This window comes from Molothrus ater, chromosome W (assembly GCF_012460135.2).
Source record: "Molothrus ater isolate BHLD 08-10-18 breed brown headed cowbird chromosome W, BPBGC_Mater_1.1, whole genome shotgun sequence".
Taxonomy (NCBI): domain Eukaryota; kingdom Metazoa; phylum Chordata; class Aves; order Passeriformes; family Icteridae; genus Molothrus; species Molothrus ater.
Window position 1 is genome coordinate 9,275,937 of NC_050510.2, and position 25,780 is coordinate 9,301,716.

General features: G+C 45.0%; 1 protein-coding gene across 5 annotated transcripts in view; it reads right to left on the reverse strand.

Moving 5' to 3' along the window:
- The window catches only part of LOC118701491 (CBP80/20-dependent translation initiation factor-like), a 442,809-nt gene that overhangs the window by 95,233 nt on the left and 321,796 nt on the right, over nucleotides 1–25,780 (reverse strand). For 3 of the 5 annotated variants that reach the window (XM_036406131.2, XM_036406129.2, XM_036406132.1), the window contains one exon: nucleotides 24,964–25,293. In XM_036406131.2, coding sequence (XP_036262024.1) covers nucleotides 24,964–25,293 — 330 coding nt within the window. Of the gene's footprint in view, nucleotides 1–6,352; nucleotides 9,073–24,963; nucleotides 25,294–25,780 lie in introns of those variants that run through there. The other 2 variants (XM_036406133.1, XM_036406130.2) reach the window with 2 other exon arrangements.

Here is a 25,780-nt window from a genome sequence, read left to right on the forward strand (position 1 = left end):
AAGATAATTCCCCCATCTCTAACAGATAGGAATAGAATACCTCTATTTCCAACCTAAGACAAACAAAAAGCAATAGAATGTGGGGATACAGAGGGGGCTGAACTAATTTCTCTACCCACGTATACACCATCATCAGAAGACTGGCGGCAGGGGGGGAGCGGCCATTGTTCAGGCTCCCCCAACCCCGCAGTGCCGGCGCGCCATGATATCGGGGCGGGAGCCCCGCCCCCACCGCAGGCGATGGAGGGATCTGCACAGCCCGCGCGGTGGCCGCCCCCCTGCAAGTGCCAGAAGCCACTGCAGCACCCACACAGCGGCGTCCGGAACCGTCCCCGCCGTGCCTGCACGAGCCCTTCGCCATTTTTTCCACGCCCCGTGTTGCTACGGAAGTGCTCGGCCCACCTCCGCCTCCCGCTGATTGGTTCCGTCCTGGAACTTGGCCTTCGCTTGACACACCCATTCGCAGCGGCACCGGGCCCCCCAGAGAAACCGGAAGCATCACAGCGCCGGAAGCTGGAAGAGAAGCCGGCAGCCCCAGAGCCGTGACCCCCGTCAGCGCCGGATGCATCTGCGCAGCCCACGCGGTGACTGCTGAGCCACCGGCATCAAAGGAGCCTGCACGGCAGCCGGGATCGGCCCCGCCGTGGCGCCCAGGACCCCCTCCGTCGCGCCAGCCGTAATCCGGAATAATGCCGGAAGCCGGGCGTCGAACGGGTCTTGAACCCGGAAGTTCCAGCAGCGTGCTCTCGGAGCCTGCTGCCGCACCCCACCCCACCCCACCTTCAACCAAGGCTTAAACAGCCTGAGGAACCCATATTAGTGATGGATACGCGAGACCCCCAGAGAGGGGAACACGAGCTACTGCCCTCCTGCAGACTCCCGAGAGGAAGCCTCTGCTCCACCCCCGCTCCTGTCGGATACCACCTCCACACATAATCCAGTTAGCTTCTGGAAGGAGAGATACTCAAGCATGAAACAAGACCCAAAAGAATTATATGCACAAAATCTGCACAAAAATAACTTCTGGAAATTCTGGTGTTAAACTCTGCTAACTAGTTTTAATATTTACCCACTTAAAAATAAGCTAAAGGTTTTTAAAACTGCCTTTTTGGACTTGGTGTAAAATCATGTCAGCTACAGTTTTCAAAGAAAGATGTTGTTAAGTATACTAATGATACATTTGCAAAAATTAGGAACATATTACAAAATTGAAATCAATCTCTAAATGTAACCTTGTCTCTTAAGTGTTTATTTTTACTAAGTTTTATACTCAATGCCTGGCACAAACAGGCATCCAGCTATAAAATATTATTTGATGTTACTTATCCATATTCCTTTGATTATTCATAAGTTATGTTAAGAAACTTTTTCAGTAAATATTAATAAAATTTTGTTTTTAAGATAGTGTTAGGGAAATCCTTCAGTCAAGTTCCTGGCTCTGGCCAAGCCTTGGATCTGGCTGGCAGAGAAGTATGCCATGAATCCCAGGTGGTTTTGTCCTAAAAATGAAATCAAGTCACTTTGAGTTGTAAAGTTGGTCTTGTAAAAGCTGAACCCTCTTTTCGAGGTAAACTTGGAAGCCTTGTTCTGGAAAAAGCTATCCAAGTCTAGCTATGACAGACCCTGGGTGAAGGTAAAGCATTTAGGCATTCCTAAGTATTTTTGTTCAGTGGCATTTATTGTTTACTAGATGTGTTGCTTTACTGTTCATAATAAGTGCATGTTATCTGAATTTAATAGGTTAAATTATGTTCTTGTTATAGCTGTTAAGACTGAAAACAAAAGTGAGTACTAATAACCTGTTTAGCTACCACAGCAAACAGACCTTATTTGCTTTGTTATAAACACATCCAAATGGTACTATACAGTGGAATCACAATCAAAGACTGGGAAATTATCAGCCTGGTTGCTCGGTGCTATGCTCTTTCTGCATTTTCTGTTTCTGTGTCTAAAAACAAAGATACAAACATAAAAAAAAATATTCAGAACTTCTACAAATATGCATTTTGATTGACTAGTGCTCACCAGGTCAAGGCCTGCACGAGCATTGAAACCTTTTAAATGATCATGTTTAAGTTGGTTTGTGTTGTGGTTTGGAATGGGAAGAAAATTTGAGGAAGTGATGTAAAGTTTTTTGTGTAACTGACAGTCTATTAAACTACTGAGAAGCTGGACACGCCTCTGTGAAACACACATGTTAAAGACAAAAAAAACTCGGGGACTTCCTCTTTCCGGTCAGCAAGGAGGTGGCAGGCCCCGGCCCCGGTCCCTGTCTCGGCCAGGCTGGGCCAAGCAGTCTTGCTGTGGGCCGGGCCCTTTCACCTCTCCCTGGGTCACCCACCAGGCCCTCATTGGCTCCGTTCTGGCTGGGCCAGACCCCCAGCAACTGCCAGGCAGAAAGGTGGGGGAGGCTGTGGAGCCCTGGCCAGAGCAGGGCTGGCCACGGCTGTTAAGATCTTGCCATTAAGCCTCCTCCCCCCAGCGTGGCTGAGACCAGAAGCCCCTGCAGCCCGTGTAGAGTGGCCCTGTGGCTAAAATTGAACACAGAAAAAACTAAAGACTAACCATAAAACAAATCCTGACACAACCCCAGCTGTAGCTCCTGCCACAAGTTACCAGCGGGTCAGGTAGGCCGCAGGCGTGATGTTAATTCTTTCAGTGCTTCAATCATCCCTCGAGTGATAGAAAGGAACAAGATGCAAGCATGTAAAAGAACAACATGAAGACATCAAATCAGTGAGGAAGAAGTTAAGTCCCAGATGGGAGGGGTAAGGAGATGCCTTGTTTTTGGAGCTGAAATCCTCTTGTAAACTATAGAAAAAAGACTCTTTTTCCTTATAATGCATGAAACTATGGGGAGATGAAAGTGTTCAAATTAGTATCGAGTAAAGGCCTCCATGCTAAAGTAAGCAGATTTTAAAGTACCTGTGATCCCATGAGAATTCTGAACAGAGAAAGAGAGAAGAGTGATGAGACCCTATACCCCCAGGAAGAAGATGAAGAACATCTCTGTTCCCAGGGATGAAGATGATTTTATAGATAATGAGAACTTTTGCCTTTAAAGAGCTCATCTTTAAAACAATACCCCATAAGTTGACATGGCCCATCGACAAGCTGTGGGAAGGCTTGTAAAAATGCAGAGTACTTCATGATGGCAGGGTTCCCCAGGCGGCTGTTATTTGTGGCGAAATTGAGAACCACGAGAGAACCGTTTTTTCCCTCTTGTAGAGAAGTCTCCATAACCTTAACAAGAGAGACTTCTGTCCCTAAGTAAACTGAAAAAAGACTATTTTTAAAGTAGTTAGCTGACTAGAAATTTTAAGTTTTATTTCTTTACATTGTCAGTAAGAAAGAAAAAGTTGTAAAAAGAAGACAAGTCTTCTGAAGAGTTTGTTTTGAGTCTTACTACCTTTTTCCTCTTAGTCACTTTTAATAAAATTTTCTTTATACCCTTTTAAAGTTTTGAGCCTACTTTAGCTTTCTCCTAATCCTATCTCACAGCAAGAAGTGAGTGTATTAGTAATTAGCCAGCACCGGACCCACCAAATTCTTTATTGCGTTAGCCAAGAAAATCTCAAAATTAGGAAAATCTTAAATTAGCAACCAAAACCACTACAGTTTGTTTGTAATGTTCAAATTTTAAGTTGTAAATTTAAAGTAAGTAACCTGCAGCATGCCACCCAGTAACATTGTACCTTTGATAGCTCTTAGACATGATTATAGAAAACTGATGGGGCACACCAATAGCTGAAAAAATTGGCTTTGTCAGTTTGGTAAGGAGTTTCATTCTCCTTAGACAGTGTTTGTTGTCCTTCTTGCAAGGGGCCCTGCAAAAATATAATAAACACAGCTTTTCTATTTTAAAACAGAAAAGGGGGAACTATCACAGCATACAGATAAACTGTGTGCTTCATAAGCGGAGGAGGGGTTTGGCTACAGAGAGCCAATCCCTGACATCAATGTAAGCAGGTAGCTATTGGTCAATGAGCTGGGTGGTAACCAATCATAGCCAATCAAGTTCAAACGCAGAGTCTTTTGAATAGCCTATATAAAGAGCTGTACACACTAATAAACTCTCTCTACTGCATGAAACCCCGATGTGTGTCATCTCTCCATCTCTGCCATCTGTGATAGAATCCTTTTTTAGTTCAGAGTCCTTTTCGTGGGTGTGGCCTTGGCTTTCATTCAGTCTCTGTCAGTCCCTCCTGTGCTGGAAAATGCGGCATCCCGAGCCCCGGTGGGCCACAGACGTGAGCTCCCGGTGTATTTCTTGGTTATCAGTCCAGAGCAGGGCTGATCAGTTCCAAGAAAAAGAAAAGCCACAGTCCTGGGAACTTCTCTGCCTCAGCTAGCTAGAAAAAACTAACTAAAAGCAAAGGAGAACTCTCTCCCACTCATCGTCCATGCTGCAGACAACACACACCGAGAGAAAGGAATTCTGGGGGAGTGAAAATGAAGCTTCTGTACACACAAATTGCACGCTACTGCTTCCCCCTCCTTTTGCTCTCAGATCTCTCTGGGCCTAGCTGAAAGATACAAGACCCATTTCTGAGCAAAAAGACAGATGATGGGGATACTGGCATCATAAAGTCACCCCAGGACAGCAGCGGAGGCACATGGGCATTCCCACCTGGTCCAAACATATAGTAATCCATTGGATGCTATACTTTTCAGCAGTGTGAGCGGTGGGGGACCCTCACCACCCAGACCAGGTGAAGGGGAGCAATGAGATGTTGTTGGGACCCTCGGAATGGTGATCTGTTTCTACTAACCAGTCACTCTCTCTCTGTGCCCCCCCCCACCCTCCCTCCCTCTTTCTCTCTTTCTCTCCTTCTTTCCTCTTTCTTTCTCTTTGCCTCTTTCACTATTAAATAAAATAGATCAATTTTTTTGGCACTAGCATCTAACCTCATTTGGTTTTCATCGAGTTTTGGGGTATATTTCAAACCTTTCTGGGTTCCATCCATTTTATTCACAGAGAATTAGTTTTCCTTGCTGTTGTGTCACCGTGATATTTTATGAAAATCCCTTTGCCAGGATTTCTTCTCCGGGAAAGCTGGGAAGTTTCCGCTTCTCCCTGTTTTGCTGCTTTGGAATGTGATTTGGAGAATTGTTTTTCCAAACATGTGAATTGTTTTTAATTAATGGCCAATCACACCCAGCTGTGTCGGACTCTCTGAGTCAGTCACGGGTTTTTATTATTCATTCTTTTCTAGCCTTCTGATGTATCCTCTCTCTTTCTTTAGTATAGTTTTAGTATATAATTTCTTTTAATATAATATATCATAAAATAATAAATCAGCCTTCTGAGAACATGGAGTCAAATTCTCATCTCACCTCATCCTGGGGACCTCACAACACCACACTCTTCTATGTTAATTCAGATCATAACAGTTATGGCATACAGTGGCAGTGTAATTCAGCAACCAATATTATACTTTCTTAGTTAAAGACAATTATACAGGGCAGAGACTCCAAAATGAGTTACCTCTCCTTTAGTTTTAACCAATCCCCTTTTACCAATAGATACAAATGTGAGAAGATATAGGAGAAAAAATAACAGTTTACTAAAAAGAAAAACAGCAACAACCAAGATAACAGCAATAACCGCTAGATACAAATGTGCTGAACCCTGTGGCCTCCCTGGGAACAAAGAAAACAAGATGGCCTAGAAGTCCCTCCTCCCAAGATGGCTGTCACCATAGAGACCACATGAAGCACAAGATAAAGACAATATGGCAGAGAAGTCCCTTTTGGCTCAACCTTCCCTCTGGACAAAAAACCCCTGTGCAGGTAGGAGCTTAAGAAGCAGTTCTGGTGGCAGATGAGAGGTGCTGACATTGTCTGGGGCAGCTCTGGACCTCTGGTGTCAGTTTCCCTGCTCCTTCTCTATGACTGCAGCAGTGTGTGGGTCTGTAAGGTCAGTCCTGCCACATGCTGCCTCCTCCTGACACCTGCTGGACTCAGTCTCTGTACTGCTTTCTCAGGACACTGCTCCAATTGGGCAGTGAGCAGGGGTGGGGGGGAAGAAAATGGACTATCCAGGCACCAAAACCTGTGGCCCCAGCTGCAGTTCCAGAGCTGTAACTTCAGCACCATTTGGCTTGGGAATGGCCATGCTGCCTCTCCTCAGCTCACTTGTCCTTCAGAAGCATCTTGGAAATGGGAAAGAATCCACAGGTTGTGCAGTGCTAGGGTCTGCTGATCCCTTCATTTCAGCAAGCCAGAGAAAATGGACCCCTTTCCATTTGTGCTATGACTTTTTCCCTGCCGAAACCACACCCATGGCTGTGACGTGAATTGTTGCCATTGAGTTAGGAATGGCTGAAGAAAGGTGACATTGACTCCATGCTCAGAAGGCATAAAGCGAGCTTTATTAGTAACTTCACATATTTTATAGACAGGCGTTCACCCAGAACCTGATTGGTTCTCAACAACAACCCTCACACCATTGGTTAATTAGGAACACCTTCTGGTAAAATATCTTTCCATAAACATCACGTACAAACATTCCACATGTTCACAAACACCAGGTGCAGAGATTAAGATAAGAATTGGTTTAATTCTTTCTCTGAGTGTTCTCACAACTTCCCTAGGATGATGCCTGGGAAAGTTATCTGTTTCTCTCTCTGATTAAACTGTCACATCCACAGTGAATGATATTTGAAAAGACAGCACTGAAAACTACACCCCTTGTCTCTGTACCCAAGACATATACAATTCAACATTATGGACTGTTCTCACCAAAAAATCAAATCCCCCTGAGGTACACATGGTGTTTCCCTGTCCCTCTGCATTACTCACAAAGTGCACCCAGGTCCTTCAGCAAAAACAATCCCATGGATAGGTTTGCTTTTGCTTGAGGCAGGACTAATCCAAACTGTCTTCCCTAACACATTCCTCATATGCACCATGGGGACTTTATTCCCTTCTATGGTACATGGAGGTTTTGATTGGGCAGGGACAGCTTGATTGGTAGAACCTCTAGTGCTAACTAACCAGGTGGCATTTGGTAAATATAGATTCCAATAATTTAAGGTCTCACCACTCATTGCTCTCAGTGTGGTTTTTTAATAGTCCATTATACCATTCAATTTTCCCAGAGGCTGGTACACAACAGGGAATATGATAGACCCATTCAACACTGTGCTCTCTGGCCCAGGTGTCTATGAGACTATTTTTTAAATGAGTACCATTGTCCAACTCAGTTCTTTCTGGGGTGCCATGTCTCCACAGGACTTACTTCTCAAGGCCCAAGATGGTGTTCCAGGTAGAGGCGTGAGGCACAGGGTATGTCTCCAGCCATCCAGAAGTTGCTTCTTCCATTGTAAGCACATAACACTTGCCTCGGTGGGTTTGCAGGAGTGTGATGTAGTCAATCTGCCAGGCCTCCCCCTATTTATATTTTAACCATCATACCCCATACCACAGAGGCTTTACCTGCTTGGCCTTCTTGATCGCAGTACGTTTCACAGTTATGGATAACCTGGGAGATAGTGTCCAGGGTTAAGTCCACCCCTCGATCGCATGTTGCATTTCTTCCCCGATGACCTGAGGCATCATGATCCCACCAAGCCAGAAAAAAAATCACCCTTGTGTTGACAGTCCAGATGCTTCTGGGACACTTTAATCTTGGCAGCCCAATCCCCCTGTCTGTTGTTGTGATGTTTTTCAGTAGCCCGACTGTTGGGTACATGTGGATTTATATGACATACTTGCACAGTCAACTTCTCTACCCAGGTAGTGATATCTCGCCACAATTCATCAGCCCAGATGGGTTTACCTCTGCACTGCTAATTGGTCTTTTTCCATCAGTCCAGCCACCCCTATAGAGCATTTGCCACCATCCACAAGTCAATGTACAGGTAGAGCACTGGCCATTTCTCTCGTTCAGCTATAGCTAAAGGCTGCTGGACAGCTTTCAGATCTGCAACGACTTGATCTACCTGTTCCCTCAATAGCTTCTGCGACTCACTGCATAGGACTTCATATGGCAGCTTTCCATTCTTGATGTAGTCCTATAATACTGCAGGAACCATCAGTAAAGAGAGTGTATCACTTTTCATTTTCTGGTAGCTGATCATATGGAGGGGCCTCCTCAGCATATGTTACCTTCTCCTCCTTCTCCTCTAATGATAGTCCAAAATTTTCTCCTTTGAGAAAGTTTGTGATGACTTCCAAGATCCCTGGGCAATTGGGGTTTCCTATTCGAGCTCCCTGTGTGATCAGTGTGACCCATTTAATCCATGTGGCATCAGCAGTGTGATGTGTAGAAGGGACTTTCCCTTTGAACATGCAGCCCAGCACTGGCAGTCAGGGTGCCAGGAGCAGTGCTTCAGAGTCAATCACTTGTGAAGCACCTCAGATCCCTTCATAAACTGCCAGTATCTCCTTTTAAATTGGGGTGTGTAGTGGTTTGACACCGGTCCAATGCCAGGTACCCATGGGAGTCACTTGCTCACCTTCTCCTGCTACAGCTGGACAGCAGAGAGGGAAAAAAATTAATCAAGGGTCATGAGTGAGATAAGGACCAGGAGAAAAACACTTCAAGGGCAAAAACAGTCTCAGCTTTAGTTGCAAAGTGAATTTATTACTAACAGAATCAGAGGAGAATAATGAGAAGCAAAATAAGCCTTTAAAACACCTTTCCCCCCAGCCCTTCCCTCCTTCCCACCGACAGCACAGGGAGACAGGGCGTGGGGGTTTCGGTCAGTTCATCACAAAGGCTTTCTTCTGCTGCTCTGGGAGAGGAGTCCATCCCCTGTGAGGCCGTGGGGTCCTTCCCACAGGAGACAGTTCTCCGTGTACTCCTCCAGTGTGGCTCCACTCTCACAAGCAGCAGCCATACCGCACTTGCTGCAATGTGAACTCCCCCCATGGGCAAACAGTCCTTCCAAAACTGCTGTGATGCGGGTCTCTCTTTCCACGGGATGCAGTCCTCCAAGGACAGGCTGCTACAGCCTGGAGCAGAGGCCCTCTCTCTCCACTGAGTCTTCCACTGGATCACAGCCTCCTCCAGGCATCCACCTGCTCCAGCATGGGCACCCTCCCCCACGGACTGCGGGTGGTTCTCTGCACAGAAATCACAGTGGTACTGATGCCTTAGGATTTAGCTTTTATATTTCTCAGATCCTGTACTGCTTTAGTGTATAACTATTAAACTCCATAGCCTGTCAGCTACTGTTCTCCTGTTTTATTCAGACTAAACAATTCTTCTCTAGGCCTGAAACTCAAGGACACCTTACTGCCTCAGGCACCAAAAAGTATAAACAAAAGTGAGTTGGGGGGGAGCAAACTGGGGGTATATGACTTCATTACCTGAAGCTGTAATTGGAGGATCAACCCCGATATGTAAATGGACCAAACTTATAATTGTTTGAAAAACTCACAACCATCGTCCATCTTGGACTTAGCCTCTGAGGCTTCTGACTGCCCAAGGTATACCTATTGAAGGCCTTTAATAAATACCCACTTTTATTCTCTTAATCTTGTCTAGCTTTTGTTCTAGGTAGCCACTCCAAGGCATCAGACCCATGGGCTGTAGTGGGACAGCCTGCTTCACTATGGTCTTCACCATGGTCTGCAGAGGAGTCTTGGCTCTTGTGCCTGGAACACCTCCTCCCCCTCCTTCTCCACTGACCTTGGTGTCATGTTGTTTTCCCTCACATGTTCTCACCTCCTCTTCTCTGGCTACAAGCAAAAACTCCATGACTTTGATTTTCTTCTTAAACATGTCATCACAGAGGCATTACCAACCTCTCTCATTGGCCCAGTATCGCAGCCGAGGACGGCAATAAGCACCGCTGAAAAAGGGACGGTGCCGGCTCCGGGTGACCTGATAGCAGAGCCCGGCTGACACGTGCTGCCGAAGCTGGAAAAGGGCTGCAAGAAGCGCGCTATTATCGTTCAACACGGATAAAGACAGGCAAGCAGCATATAATTTATTTCCTAGCTTATTATATAAGCATAAGGTTACAGGTTTTTGCAGAAAGAGCTTCATGGGTTGTTAGCTCATGCGTATGCTCAAAGACTTTTTCGGACTCCTTGCACAGTGCATAGGTTATCAGACTGCCGTATATTTGGGGATTAGTTGTGGCAGGCGGTCATAGATGCTGATAAAGCCACGAGAAAGTTGGGAAATTTATGGCGAGTCGTGCATGCTGAATTCTTGAAATACCAGGCAAAGGAAAGAGCTGCCCAGCAGACTAGCGTAGCCCGTGAAAGAAACAGGAGTTACAGAGACTGGTTTGGGTCCCCGCCGACACTAGCTCCTGCTCTGAACGGCAGTTCCCCACCCCCATCGGCGCCTGCTCTAAGCAACACGGCCCCGCCGACATCAGCGCCTGTTCTAAGTGGCACCCCCTCGCCGACTGCGGTTCCTGCCCCATACGGCGGTCCCCTGCCGGCACCGGCATCTACGTTAAGCGGCGGCTCCCTGCCGACACGAGTTCCCGCTCCAGACAGCAGCTCCCTGAAGCTGTCAGCTCCTGCTTCGAGCAGCAGCCCCCCCGCCGCGCGTACTCCAGCAGTGCCGTCCGCGCCGCCTGTCCCGGTGTTAAGCCCTACACCGCCTCCGCCTCCCCCCGCTCCGGGTCCGCAGCCGCCCCGCCGGAGAGGCTCGTGCCGGCCCCGGCCCTGGGCGACTTAACAGCTGCAGCGCGGCCGCCTCCCGTCCCGCTCCGCTCCGCAGCCGCCCCGACCCCCGAGCCGAGGGGGGGGCGGCAGGACGGGCCTCCCACCCCCCGTGGGGAGCGGGCTCCGGTGAGTCCGCCCGCCCCGCGGCTGCCCGGCGCGGTTCTGCTTCCTGGCCACCAGCCGCCGCGCCCGGACACAAGCAGCAGCGGCCAGTAACCCTGCTGTCTATTCACCCGGAAAAGGTTCCAACTGGGGTAAAAGGACCGCTCATTATTGATGGATTACCTATGGGAGCTTTGCTTTTAGGACGTTCCTCAGCTACAATGATGGGATTATTTGTTTTACCTAACCTGGCTATGTTGCCAAGGGACTGGCCACTTTTGATTATTGATCTGAAGGACTACTTCTTTACTATTGCTCTTCATCCCTGAGACACTGCAGCAGATATTGGACTGTGTTACACAAGGCAGTGTTCGGAGACGTGATCTTGATCTTCCTATATAGCTGACAGTTTGGTGTGGACAAAAATTTTTACTGGGTGCACTTACTCAGCATAACAGAAAAACGGGGGAGACATGGGCCTTGGAATGGATATCTCCTCCACTTCAACAACATAAAACCCTTTTTCAGAAAATTGAAATTTTAGCTGATTTGCTCAAAAAAGGTCGTGATAGGACAGTGGGGTTGGATTCAATGCCCAAAAAGATCACTAAAGCCCTTATCGGATGCTATAACTGCTTACACAGATGCAGGAAGAAAATCCAAACAACTGTTACTCATTGTACATATTTATATGTTTAGAAAACTGGACTGGATGTCATGTGACATTTAGAATTATGATTTAACCTGAATGTTAGTTTGCACAAGAAAAAAAAACAAAAAAAAAACTCCCTCCAAACAACAAAAACAACAAAACTCCCACTCAAAACAGATACTAAAATATATAATAGACTTCCAACCATAATATTATTATTATTATTATTATTATTATTATTATTATTATTATTATTGTGGACAATTCTGATAAACAATTACCAAAAAGAATATATTCATCCCTACTGTTCAAGCATCAATTGGCTTTTAAAACATAAAACATAAACACTGATGTTTGAGGCCTAGAAAACATTCATTCTATTGTTTGAATAATGATTTCAGTTTACAAGAAAACTGTTGCTTAGCTTTTCCTGTAACATCGACCAAAGAGTATTTTGTACTTAGTTGTTATCCCTTTTCTTTGTCCAAGTGAGAACACAATATGTCATTTAAAATATTCTCTCATTTAATTTACATTTTAATCTGAAAGAGAATATGGGTTTAAAAATCATACCACAGCATTAACGTCCCTTTGCACTTAGAAACATATTTCTTGTACCTGTTCAATTTAAAGCAAACCCGCAATACTCTAAGCACCTGACTCAACTTGTAACTTCTCCATCACGTCTTATATTTTTTTCCCTCTGAAAATAACCAGTGTGAGCTGTAGCTTGTCTCTCATGTGTTAAGTTCTTCACTGGCTTTGCATAAGGGGATTCACAAGCACATGAGTTGTTCTACACTGCTTATTTGTCTCAAACATCTGATCTAAAACACGTCATCTGATTTGTATTTCTTAATATTTTATAGGTGAGTTAGTTCTGAGTCATTTTTTTCTGTTTCCTGTGTCTAACCAAGATGCTGAAGGACTTTGTTGATACATCAGGCTTCACTGAAACAAAGGCTTCACACAGATCAGGCATCTAAACTATTTGTTCATTTCAAAAGTGGTATTTTGGCTACAGTATATTTTTTCCACTTGTGTGGTAGAAATATTCCTCTGGCACAGGCGAACGTGATAGGTCCTATTTTGGTGGGTCAGGATCCCAACCAAGTGTGGGAGGATTGTCTGAAAAACTTAAAGGGGCTGAAGCTAAGGAGAAAGAGACGTTCTTAAGAGTTTGTGACAGGCATGATGGCCGAGTGGCCCAAAAGGGTGCCTGAGAAAATCAAGGTGGGATGGAAACTTTATGTTGTTGCTTTATTAATTTTTGCTTCTTTTGGGGACAGTGTAGACCATCAGGCATGGGCCCCACCTCAGCCCAAAACTAACATATGGGTCACCCTGGCAAACTTAACCAAACAAGAGACTATTTGCCTGTCACTGTCCTCTCCTGGCAATCCTTTCACAACTTGTTTGGTTGGATTACCAGCAGATCCCTGGCCGTGCCCTTTACATGTGCCAACTTGTAAGGTCAGCAATGCTAGGATGAGTGTGGACAATTGGGATCAATGGATTTCCCGCTTTCCTCTAGCACCACAGGAACCCCAAGAGTTAGAGTTGTTAAGGTCAGTGATGGCAGATGCATGCATTCATTTTAACCATAGAAGCCTGCTGTCAGTCAAGAACCACTCTAATGTTGTAACTTCTAGCATGGCTGTCTACCGGAATGCATCGGCCTGGTGCAATTATACAACGAAGAGAGTGTCAGTCTCATCAAATGACCCTATTCAGTTGCCAGCAGGATATGTCCTAATATGTGGAGACCGTGCTTGGGCCGGTATCCCATCAATGCTGCACGGGGGATCATGTACACTTGGACGGCTGTCTCTACTTACACCCAACATGTCCATGATACTAAACATGAGCCACCGCCATCGTAGAGGCAAACGAATGGCTCATGCATTTGCAGCTGACTGCCGGGACGATGTAAAGTTTTGGTCCCCAGCGGCCATAGTTGCAGCATCTTTCTTAACTCCAAGGGTATCAGCAGCAGGTGCTCATGCTATTTTAAATAAGTTAGGGTGTTGGCTTGCTAAACAAACAAATGCAACTTTTTTAGCAATTTCCAGTCTTTTGCTTGATGTAGATTCTATTCGCCATGCGACGCTTCAAAATAGAGCTGCAATTGATTTTCTCTTACTTGCACAAGGCCATGGTTGTGATGAATTTGAGGGCGTGTGTTGCATGAATCTCTCTGATCATGCACAATCTGTACACTCACAGCTCTCTGAGTTACGGAGGTTAACTGGGAACTTACAGGTGGAATCAGGCCTTGGTATTGATGGATGGCTCAAATCTTTAAACTTAAGATCGTGGTTACGTTCTATTGTTAAGATTAGCATTGTAGTAGCTATTGTAGCTTTGCTGTTAGTATTAATTTTGCCTTGTTTTTGTATATGCTTACAGAATATGGTGTGAAAGATGATAACTACCGCATTTAATCAAACCATGCTTGTTCAACAGAAAAACAGGGGAGATGTAGAGAGCTTTTTGGATAATTGGTTAGCTGAGAAAGGACATTTCGATGTGATACCGATGGATAAGGATAGGGGAAACAAGCTGGGAACTGAGCAACCAGTGTCCAATCACTGACAAAGGTCACAGTGACCTTCTCTGAAACAGGAAGACGGGGGAGAAAATCGCTTGCCAGAAAATGTAGTTATCTTAGGTAGAAAAGTTAGAAGAATGCAAACATAGAAGCAAAATAATTGTTAGAAGATAGAAGTAGGTGTGGTTGATCTAAGTGTGCTTTAACCAATAATGAGCTCAGCTTTTGCAATATGTATAAGCTTCATTAACACCAATATAAATATGTGTGGGGTTTCAATAAACTTCGAGATTTGCAATTCACGCATATTGTGTGAAGCATTTCTTCTGCCGTTCACGACAGCCCAGTTTTGGCCAGCAGCATGTCCATCTTCTGAGCTATCAAGGACTGGCATTGCTGGACATGGTGGGAAGCTTCCAGCAGTTTCTTGTAGCCTCCCTGCTACCAAAAACCAGGCCATGCCAAACCAATATAGGGTGTACCAGGCCTCAGATCCTTTGTATCCCTGACTCCAGAACCCCAGGGGTCATCCTTGAGTCTCCCTGAGTACGTTTTGCCAGAGACTCCGGGAAGGACCATTATCCCTGGCTGCTATGTAGAGCACATTTTTCACATCTTGTCCTGTCGTGACTGGCCCCAGGGCTACTGCATGAACAATCTTCTTTTAATATTGTTCAAAAGCTTGTTGTTGTTCAGGACCCCACTCGAAATCATTCTTCTTCTGGGGCACATGATAGAGGCCTTACAATCTGGGTGTAATCTGGAACATACATTCTCCCAAAACTCCTAGCGCCTAGGAACCCCTGTGTTTCCTTCTTGCTGGTTGGTGGTGACATAACTGCTATTTTGTTGAACATATCCATTGGAATCTGATGCCATCCATCTTGCCATATTACTCCTAAAAACCAAATTTCCAGGGCAAGTCCCTTGACCTTACTTTGCTTTATGGCAAAACCGGCCTTTAGGAGGATCGGGATTATCTTCTCTGCTTTCTCCAAAACTTCCTCTGCTGTGCTGCCCCATATGATGATGTCATCAATGTATTGCAAGTGTTCTGGAGCTTCACCCTTTTCCAGTGCAGTCTGCATCAGTTCATGGCAAATCACAGGGGCAGGTGATTCCATGTGTACTGGATGCCCCTCCAGGTGAAAGCAAACTGTGGCCTGCACTCTGCTGCTACAGGAATGGAGAAAAATGCATTAGCAATGTAAATGGTGGCACCTCTTTGCTGCCTTGGACTCCAGTTCATTCTTGAGTTCCAGCATGTCTGGCACAGCAGCATTCAGTGGTGGCCTGACTGTTCAGGCCACAATAGTCCACTGTCAGTCTCCACACTCCACTGGACTTATGCACAGGCCATATAGGACTATGAAAGGGTGAGGGAGTCTTGCTGACCACTCTCTGGCTCTCCAGTTCACAGATCATTTAAATGGATAGTGTTGGGGTTGTGAGAGACAACTGCTCACTTTGAAAATTTAAAAAGGTTTATTAAACCTTAACAAAATACAACAAAAGGACTACATAAGGAAAAATTTGCAGTGCTGGGAACTGCCCTCATAGCTACCACATGGCCAGTTCATCTTCAAGATGGATGCTCAGTCTTTTATACCCCTGGGGGGGGGGGGGGGGGGGGGGGGGGGTTGCATCAGCTAACCCTGGCCCCTCCCAAAGTCTGTCAGTCAGCTCTTCTTTGCCTTTTATTGGTGGAAACTTCTTTCTTGTAACTTGATTGGAGATCAGGTTTTGCCATGCCGCACCCCCCTAGCAACAAGCTTTTCCATTCCCAACTGCCCCATGGAAGGGGTACATTTTGCACGCATTCTTTCTATCAGTCCTAGACAACCCAGACTGTCTGATGGCAACAATACAGAGAGAGGGGGAAAAGGAATTATGGGGCGAACAGAGGACATCTAAACTACAATAACATAGCTATACATAACTAAAGCTTTTCTTAATATTCACACAATATTCATCCCTTAATTGCTAATCATCTTATTATCTACCTATAACAGGGTTTAAGATTTTTCCTTTTGTTTCTTTCTCTCAGGGAATTTTCTCCCATATGTTGCTAAGAGACAATAATGACCGGGTACTTAACAGAGACAAAAGAAGTTGCCACAGCTCAGGGAAAGGGTGCAGCTGGCTACTCTCTTAGCTGGAGGATTTCTCTAGGAGGGGCAAAGATACCTCGAGATTTGGGCTGGGGAAAAGGGGGCTGGGCGCAGCTCCTAGCTCGCTTTCTCTCTCGGCATTCAGAGGGGAAACAGGCTGCCATCGTTGTGGGGAGATTTTGCCACCACTGCTGGGTTTTGTCTTCTGCTGCTTTCTTCTACTGTGAGTGAAGCACTGCTTGTGGGAGCGGCCGTTGTACTGGAACCTTATTAACACCCTACCTCACTAAAAAAAGGACTTTCACCATCTGCTTGAGTGCATCAGTGGAAACCCTGGGACCCCGAGCCCTTTTTCCCTCCAAGGGAGCCTCTCCCAGCTGTGTTCGGGAGCCAGGCTGCCACTGCCCGGCCCCCGCCATTTCTTTGCCACTGCTCAAGGTTTTTGCTACACTGTAGCCCCACACCCGCTGCCTACCGGGATGTCCTGCGGTTCCAGCTACAGATGCAGTTTCTGATAAATCTTGTCTACCACTCTGTGATTTTGCTCGTTCCTACAGTTCCAGCTTGCTCCTTCTGAGGTTCCTACTACAGCTCCTTTTGCTATTCGGAGTGGCACTGGGATCGTCTGTCCCTGGGGGTTTGTAAAGTAAGCCTCTTTTCCATCCTTTCCACCAGCTGCGTCTGCCATTACCATGTGAGAGAGATGGCCGAACTTGTGCCACAGCTCCCCCTGCAGCTACAGGAGAATCATCGCACCTGCCCTGCCCAGCCAAGAGCCACCTGCCAGCTGTGACCATAACTAAATGAAAGGGGAAAGTGCCTGCAGCCGAGAGAAGGCTGCAACTGGGTTTCTGGTTTTGTTTGTTGTTGCTGCCATTGTTGTTGTTTGTTTGTCTTGTTATCCATATACATACTAGTAAAAAATTGTTATTCCTTTTCCCATATCTTTGCCTGAAAGCCCCTTAATTTCAAAGTTATAATAATTTGGAGGGAAGGGGGTCATATTCTCCATTTCAGGGGAGGTTCCTGCCTCCCTTGGCAGACACCTGTCTTTCAAACCAAGACAGATGGACATCATGGAGTCCTGATTAGTGGGGTATTGCTGATGGTGCACTGTTGTGGTAGTAATCAGTACCTGTTGTTCTTCGAGACTCAGCAGTCCCACAGCAGAAGGGTCCTCTGAGGGATCAGGAAAGGTCTCCAAAAAAAAGCTGTCTAATTTCCTTTGTCTCCACAGCAGCTGTCCCAAAAGCCCAACGATGCCCTTTGGGGTCCTTGAAATATCCTCTCCTGAGGCGATCTATGCCAAGGAAGAACAGGGCCTCTGGGCAAGTCACAATGGGGTATTTTTACAACTCATTCCCAGTCAGGCTCTCTTCAGCTTCCAGTACAGTCAGTTGTTGGGATCCCTCTGTCATCCCAGAAATAGAGCGAGATTCTGCCCCTACATATCTTGATGGCATCAGGGTACATTGTGTGCTGGTGTCAATTGAGGCCTTATACTCTTGTGGGTCTGATGTGCCAGGCCATCAGATCCACACAGTCCAATAGATCCGATTGTCCCTTTCCTCCACCTGTCCAGAGGCAGGGTCCCACTAGTTCTGGTCATAGTACTCATTGCTCACTTTTTTAAAATATGAACTGGAGGTCCCTTCAAGAGGATCAGAAGTAACATCAGCCCTTCTGTCTGAGGACTTGCCCAAAGGAAACTGGAGCAACATTTATCCTTGAGAGGTTGTTTTCCCTTTCAATCACATCTCTGTTCTGCTAGGGCAAATATGAGTTTTCCATCCCATTTCATATCTTCTCCATCATCATGTAGGTAAAACTGCAGGGTACCTCATGGTGTGGACTCTCTCCCTTGAGCAGGGAGGCACTTATTTCTTGGTGCGTAGTGGCAGGGCATGGGGCATTTGCTATTTAAATTGCTTGAGGTCCTCTTTAAATTGCTGGTGGTCCTTGGACAGTCTTTCCACAGCCAAGATGCTAGTTGGTAGGATGCCCTTCCTATAGCTGGAGTTGGGTAGTCACCTGAAGCGCCGTTCTCCTTTTTTCATAGACATCAATGCCAATGAATTGGCATATGGCAATGGAATGCTCCATGCAAGCTTCCTCCACATGGATTGCGTGCACCGGACTTCATCTGGATCTATAGAGTGATGCCTCAAAGAACCTAGAAATGAAACAACACACTTTCGAGATAATATTAGTATAGGAGTGTTGGAACCCTGGATGCTGAGAATTTTAAACTTTCTTTGCTGAAAGGCACAGACCCACAAGACAATACTACATTTGACCTGAGGCCATGGGGAGGCTTCCAAAATTGATTGATAGCACTGGGGTTGTGGGTGTGTAGTTTGAATAGGAGTGTGTAATATCACAGGGTGAAAAACATAGAGTTTAAGGTTTTAGAATATAGCAATATATATGGGGCAAGATGGAGGTTTTAGGGTGGTGGCTGGTCCTTCTTCTTCACCTTCTTCTTCATGGGTTTGGGTGGTGTTTTGTAATTGGACAGAAAAATCCTCATTGTGGGACACGAGGGATCAGTTATTGGGTTAAAAGGGAAATAACATAGGTGTCATTTCTTAATTGGATAGTTTAGCTTTAAAAGACCTTGTAGAGAAAGATAGTTAGCCATTTTGTAGCTTGTTAGTAGAATGCTGTAGAACTCACGACTTGTAAGACTGTAATATAGATAAGAAATAATAAACATTTGAGTCTGAACATGATATACTGTCTCGAGTGCTTCAATCCCAGCCTTGACAGAGACAGAAAAGAAGCCAAGAACCAGCATAGGAGGTAATATAAAGGCTGGTCTTTATTGGAGGCGTCCAAGGGGCAGATATGGAAAATGCCTAAATGCCTATCCCTGCACAGGGTGAATACAGTTTTATAAGTGGTGAGGTAATTCCTCCTGGTTCAACCCCTTTTTAAATCCTCCCCCCTCAGACAGAAACTAAACTTTGTTTATGAAAATGTGTCTTGAAGAGCTGGGTTTAAACTTGGTTCCAGGAAGAACCAAGGTAGGATTGGGGCCTTGGGCCCTCCACTTGGAGTCTGGAATGTGTTTTGTGTTTCTGCCTATCAAGATAGGGAAAAGTACTGGGGCTAGCTAGGAACTATATAACTATACAACAATAGAGCTAGAATATATGTGTAAAGAATATAGAGAATATAAAAAAGCAAAAATCATTCTGGCAACAAGAGGACTGCTCATGATTTGAATCTTCATAGAGTACCTCCAGCACAGCTAATTCTCTCGGGTGCTGGATACCTTTCTGCATGGTGTTCCACTTGCCTGGATACACTGGTAGCTCATCCTTGAAAGGATACCTTTCCCTCATGCTTGACAGGAATCACCTTCAGAGGCTGAGAGCTTCTGTCCTCTTCCCAATGCTCACATATCAGGACAGGGATCCAGCTGCTTGGCTTCACTCCCCTCTAATTTCCAATTGTGGGTCTACTTCCTCTTCACCTCTCACTAAGAAAATGGATTTGGTCTTGGATTTCTTCTTCTGTATGGAGGCAACTGCTACTGACACAAGTTGTTCCTCTGGTTCAGCTGCAGTTTGAGTGGCCACTGTGCCAGTTGGTCTGCTTTCCTCCTCCTCCTCCCCCTGAGGGTGCAGTTTAATGTCAAACCTTGTCCAGTAAATAGTAGCCTGGGTTAAACACATTGCAAGAACTTTGCACCTCTCTGGACCTGCCACAGCATTTTCTTTGCAAATATTCTGTCATTTTATCAGTCCTGTAGTTGTTCAAGGGTGAACTTCCAAACCATTGGAGCAGAGAATTTCTCCAAAAACTGGTCAATTTTCTCCCATATTCCATGCCAGTCATAACTGTTCACCCTTGCTGCAGATCTCTGAATGACCGTCCTAAAAATCTTTTTTATAACTTTAAACATGGTGTTGACTATACTAAGGAGACCTGATAGACTTAGCAACAAGTACATGCTTTCCTTAACATCCAAAGGGAATTCAAAATTCTCAAAAGCTGTTGTAACAGGCCTGAAGGAGGAAAAAAGGGTGAAAAGCTGGGGAAAAGCACCCTGCCTTGTTCTCCCTGCAGACTGGGTACAATTATTAATGAATTTCCCAGAGGTAGTGTGGGAGAGGGCAGAAGAGCAACAATGAATACACATCCCAAATAACACTCATTGCCCTTTGTGACGGTGTTCACAGGTGTTCTTAGATGAGGGAAGAGATGAGAATGTTGACTCTATGTTTCAGAAGGCTTGATTTATTATTTTATGATATATATTACATTAAAACTATACTAAAAGAATGGAAGAAAAAGTTTCATCTCAGAAGGCTAGCTAAGCTAAGAATAGAAAGGAATGAATAACAAAGGTTTGTGTTTCGGACAGAGAGTCCAAGCCAGCTGACTGTGATTGGTCATTAATTCCAAACATCTACATGAGACCAATCACAGATCCACCTGGTCGCATTCCACAGCAGGAGACAATCATTGTTTACATTTTGTTTCTGAGATCTCTCAGCTTCTCAGGAGGGAAAAATCCCAAGGAAAGGATTTTTTATAAAAGTTGTCTGCGACAGCCCTTGATGTTATGTCATAAGCTGATATCACACAGTACAGCAACAAAGCAATCCCAATCCCTCTCCCTGCTCTGAAAAAGATCATCATGAGGAGCCAAATGTTGCATATACAGGAGTATATACAGTGTTAGGTACCACAACCATGTGAACAGACCGAGCAACCTTGTGACCATTGACTCTGTACCTAATACAACAAATGCTTAGATCAAATTTGGTTCCAAACCACTCTGGGCAAATCTGTTGTCACCTCAACCCTTCAAGCCCCATATTGGGCACCAAATAAGGCTGTCATGGTTTAGGAATGATATTCCCCAATTTAGTGTTCCCACTGAAACACTCCAAACCAGTGCCACTCACTCCCTCCCTCCTCTCTCTCTCCATGTGGCAAGCTGGAGAGAAGAATTGGAGGCACAAAAGGTAAAGACCATGAGTTAAGAACAATATATTACAAACAGCAATGAAGTAAGAAATGAACTATAACAACAACAATATTAATAACAGAGTGCATAAGATAGGCGAATGTTTCACACGCAAGTGCTCACCATGTTGAACCCAGCGCTACCCTGACCATTCACTCTGACACCAGCCCAACTGGAAGGGACCCATCTCCCTCCACTCCCTGTGTATGGCATGAGGTGGTATAGAATAACCTCAGGGCCCTGGCCATGCTCCTCCTGGCTACTGCAAAAATTAACCCTGTCCTGGCTGGAACCAGGACAGGACATCATGCTGTCATAATATCGTGACCCGCTACATGTTCCTGATAAGCACTTTGAGACTCTCTGTATATGGGAATACAGCTAGAAAGCAGGACGGGGAGTACTGCTCAGCTTACCAACACAGATGTGCTAACTCTGTTAGGCCGCAAGCCTTGGCAAGCAGAACCCTGAAGAAGATATTGGCGTGCTTGGGTGTGCTTAGTATGCTTTATAACAAACCATGCAAGACCGCACATGCCTATGCGAGTCTGTACAAAGCTATGATTAAGCAATGTTACTAAGAAATGTAAATGTTGTAATTACTGCTATTTTCAGCTATAGCTGAAAAGGTATATATACTGAGCTTGTGGAATCAATAAATCGGCTTCATGCATGCAAGCCATGGAGTCCCCATCTCTTCAATCGCCAACATCTGTAGATATGAGGCCCATTATTTATCCTACATTCATGCTATGAATAGCTGAATATGAAGCCATTAATTATTGTACATGATGCTTCAGTATAAGTCAGTCTATTGGGTCTGGTGGTAGGGGTGGAAATGCTGGGTCAAGAGAAGAAAGTAAGTTTGAAGAGTCCTTCATAACCCACTGTCCTCAATTTTTGGATAACACCCTGCTGCTCCTTCACCATTGCTCCTGGACTTTATTTTGGATTTCTTATAATCACTTGGACAAATGGGAGAAGACACAAGAGTTACTTGGCATAGGAAGAAAGAGATGCATGGAGCGTTTAGAGCTCCCTCCAGCCCCTTGCTGTTAAATCTGAGACTAATGCAGACCACAATTTTTCTCCTCCTGCTGTATAATTGCTTTGGAAATAAATCAATTGGGGAAAAAAATCCAGGCTGGGTACAGGCAATGGGCAGATATGTGTGCTGCCCAAAGGCTTTGCAGGGGATAGAGGAAAAGGAGCAAGCACAGGGAGAGATGCTGAGTTTGATATGCACCCAGAGCAGCAAGAGAAGCAAAACCAACCAGTGACATTCTAGAATTATCTTTGGTTATGATAAATATTAATTTTCATTACTTTATTTTGCTTATTTCCTGCTTTGTTGCCCAAAAGCCAACTTAAGGTACAGGCAGCAAGGCACAGAATCCAAGGGATATCACAGACATGAAACAAGAGCTCAATATGCCCCACAGATGGCATGGGTGTGTGAGGCAATAGTCAAATGGAAACACATATTAAGTTAAGGACAGAAATTCATGGTTTCAACTCTATATGTCCTGTCTTCCGAGGCAGAAAGATGGAGGCCCATGTAACACCCGCTCCAGAAAGCAAACTATGGGACTATAGTAAAGCATGCTTCCCCCAGCAGATTGTGGGCAGCTGAGGACAGCCCTGTTTCCCCATCACCCACCATTGTCATAGAATCACCTAGCCTGGAAAAGACCTCCAAGATAATCAAGTTCAACTGCTAAACTCATGGACCAGTTATCAGAGGCACTATTTTTTTTCCCCCTGTGGAAGAGGCTAACAGCAGGCCTGTTAGCTAAAGGAGCGAGAAGAAGCTGAGAAGTAAGAAGAAACTGATAAGGAGCTCTCTCTAAGGCTGTAACTAAGGAGACTGAGAGAAGAAAGATAAAAGAACTTTGCAGCTGGACGAAGCATTTTTAGAAAGTTAGTTAAGTCACTATAACTTCTCACCAATAGTATTATGTTGATTTATTGTGGCTAATAGTAAAGATAGAAGAAGCATAAACAATTAGAAAGTGTATAAAAGTCAGCCATGTTCAATAATAAAGTGTTGCCAACTGAGACTGCTTGTAGTCTCTGCTTTATGTCGTGACCGCCTCGACAGCGACATCCCCCTCCAGTTTTATTGTCAGTGATGGTTTTGGAGTAAGCAGTCAACCAATGCTGCATACGCCAATAAACAAATGTCCTGGGCTGATTTTATGATGCTTGTATCCCCATTCATCTGTTTAGCCCAGAAATAAGTTTTGCACCTTTAAGACTAGTTCTGAGAGCAAAGAGGGGGAAAGAAGAAGAGCACGGTTTGTTTTCAGAAACTGCACTCACTTGTCCACATTCCTGCTCCTGGATTGTGCTGTCTGCAGCACGGACAGACAGCAGGACAGAACTCTCCTTTGCTTTTAGTTAGTTTTTAACTAGCTAAGGCAGAGATGTTCCCTGGACTGTGGTTTTTCTTTTTCTTGGAAGTGTTTAAACCGGCTCTGGACTGAACACCCAGAAGAGCACCAGCAGCTTGCACCTGTGGCCCACCAGGCCAGGCCTGGGCCACGGCATTTCCAGCACTGGAGGGACCGATAACAGACTGAGTGAGCCCACGGAGGGGACTTTCTGAGTTTGTCATCTCTTTTGGAATGGCAAGAGGTTTTATTGTCTAATATTGTTCATTTTTTGTGCTGGTGAATGCTTTGCCTGTGAAATAAACAGGTTTTTTTCCACTTTTCTCCAAGGAAATCTTTTCCCAAACCAGTTGGGGGAGGGGCCGCTTAAATCTGTTTTCTAGAGGAACCCCTTTAGAGGTTTTCTCCCAAATTTGCCCTAAACCAAAACAAAAAGTTACCCAGGATAATTAGTAAATACACAAATTATTTCAGTCTATGTTGCAATCAGAAACCAGGACTGAATCCCTCAGCCAGAAATAACCTACTCAGGGAACATGACTTAACTTGGTATCTCTAGTGCTGAAATAGACACTCCACTGTAAGACCCTCTGAATTCTCTTCATGACATGGGGATGCTGCCACAAGCAACCCACACTCCTTTCACAGATAGTGAAATGGAGGTTTTGGGGGGTTTGCTTAAGTTAGCGATATGAATTAAGCATTTAAATTTTATCTTGTAGAATTCTGTGTTGAATTTTTACCTTTTACTTAAGAAACCTCTGCCATGGTACAAAGAGCATAGGAAAATGCAAATTTCTGAAGCTTCTTGCGATAAGGGACAATACCAAGAGAAGACCAGGGAATGCAGAAACCCAGATAAAGGAGCTCCTCTGTCTCCAAGCTGATCAAAACCGACAGACGTACTCAGATAAGCACCAAGGGACCACAGCACACGTGCAAAGGAGAAAAGTTCAAAAGTTCAATCATGATGAAGACCACAATCTTCGGCCTCAGAGACCACCAAATACCCCTGTGCGACCACCACAGCAAACAACGCATGCTCAGAAGGGCGTGGATCTAATTACCATGTGAGGAGAGGACAGGCAAGGCCAGGGGTTGAATATGCATGAAGAGATTGTGTAATGTAATGCATATGGAACATCTTTGTGAATAAAGATGTGGGGGGCACAAGCTTTCATGAGAGCTATCTCGTTTGTGCTGGGTGCTAACATACATACCCACTTCATAACTACATCAGGTTGTGGAGTCTATTTATTCCACATATCGCTTCAATAGGCCCTGGAGTGAGACACTGTAATTACACTTACAGCTCATGAAATGGGAATGAAGAGCAACTTGACAATGCCCTCAGTGCCATGTTATCTATGGCAACCATTAAAGATGTGCACAGACAAAATTGCAGGTACACTTCTGTTCTCCTCTCATCAACTGAGTTCAAAAGGAATTTGATAGCAGCTCAGCTCCTGTCCTAATGCATGCTAGGACCAGGCAGGGTGATGCTGCAGGTATCTAACCAACAAATTTTATCTCATTACCTGCAACATGTTGAGAAGCAGACTCCGGAATTTGGTTCCTTCCACCATGAAGAGGGCCATTTTGTCACAGAGCTTAGCTGCAGTGGAAGCAAAGCTGCGGTCCATCACTGCTTTCTGGTAGATGGTCTTGACTATCTCCCCCAGCATTTCCTCAGAGCTGGTAGAGTTCTGGGCCTCGTCCATGAATGTGGTGAGCTTGGAGTCAACGTCACTGCTGTTGTTCCTCATGCTATTGAGAATTTCAATTAATTTGTCCATTTTATTCTTTTCAGGATTGGTGATTTCCACTGTGACTTCGTCCTGGTCCATGAAAAGGGAAAGACAAGGCGTCTGTTACACAAGGAAAAAACAGACATATCAGCCTTTGTCTTTCCACAAACAGAAAAGGGGGAAGGGGATTGGAGAAACATTTAAACAGACATAGAAAAAACAAAGCATCTTTTAGCAACACAATGGTATAATCTCAGCATTAAAAACCACAAGTAAATGAATCCTGTCCCAGAAATGCTCTTTGTCCATTTCCCACAGCACTCAATCCCAAAGTCTTCCCCCTCAGCTCAGGGAGAAGATTTCCTCAAGGGTCCTGATCCAGGATGTCAAAGTCTGACTACCCCTGACTGCCTTTGACATCTTGGACTGATTTCTCTGTGTGTCTGCGACATGGTGATAATTGATTTTTTTTTGTCTCTATTTTGAAAGTGCACCAATGTTTGCAAAATGCTCAGATAGCAATTCTACAAAAATGTCTACTTTTTAATATACTCATGAGGGGAAAAGGAGGGGCAGACACTGACCTCTTCTGTGTGGTGAGCAGTGA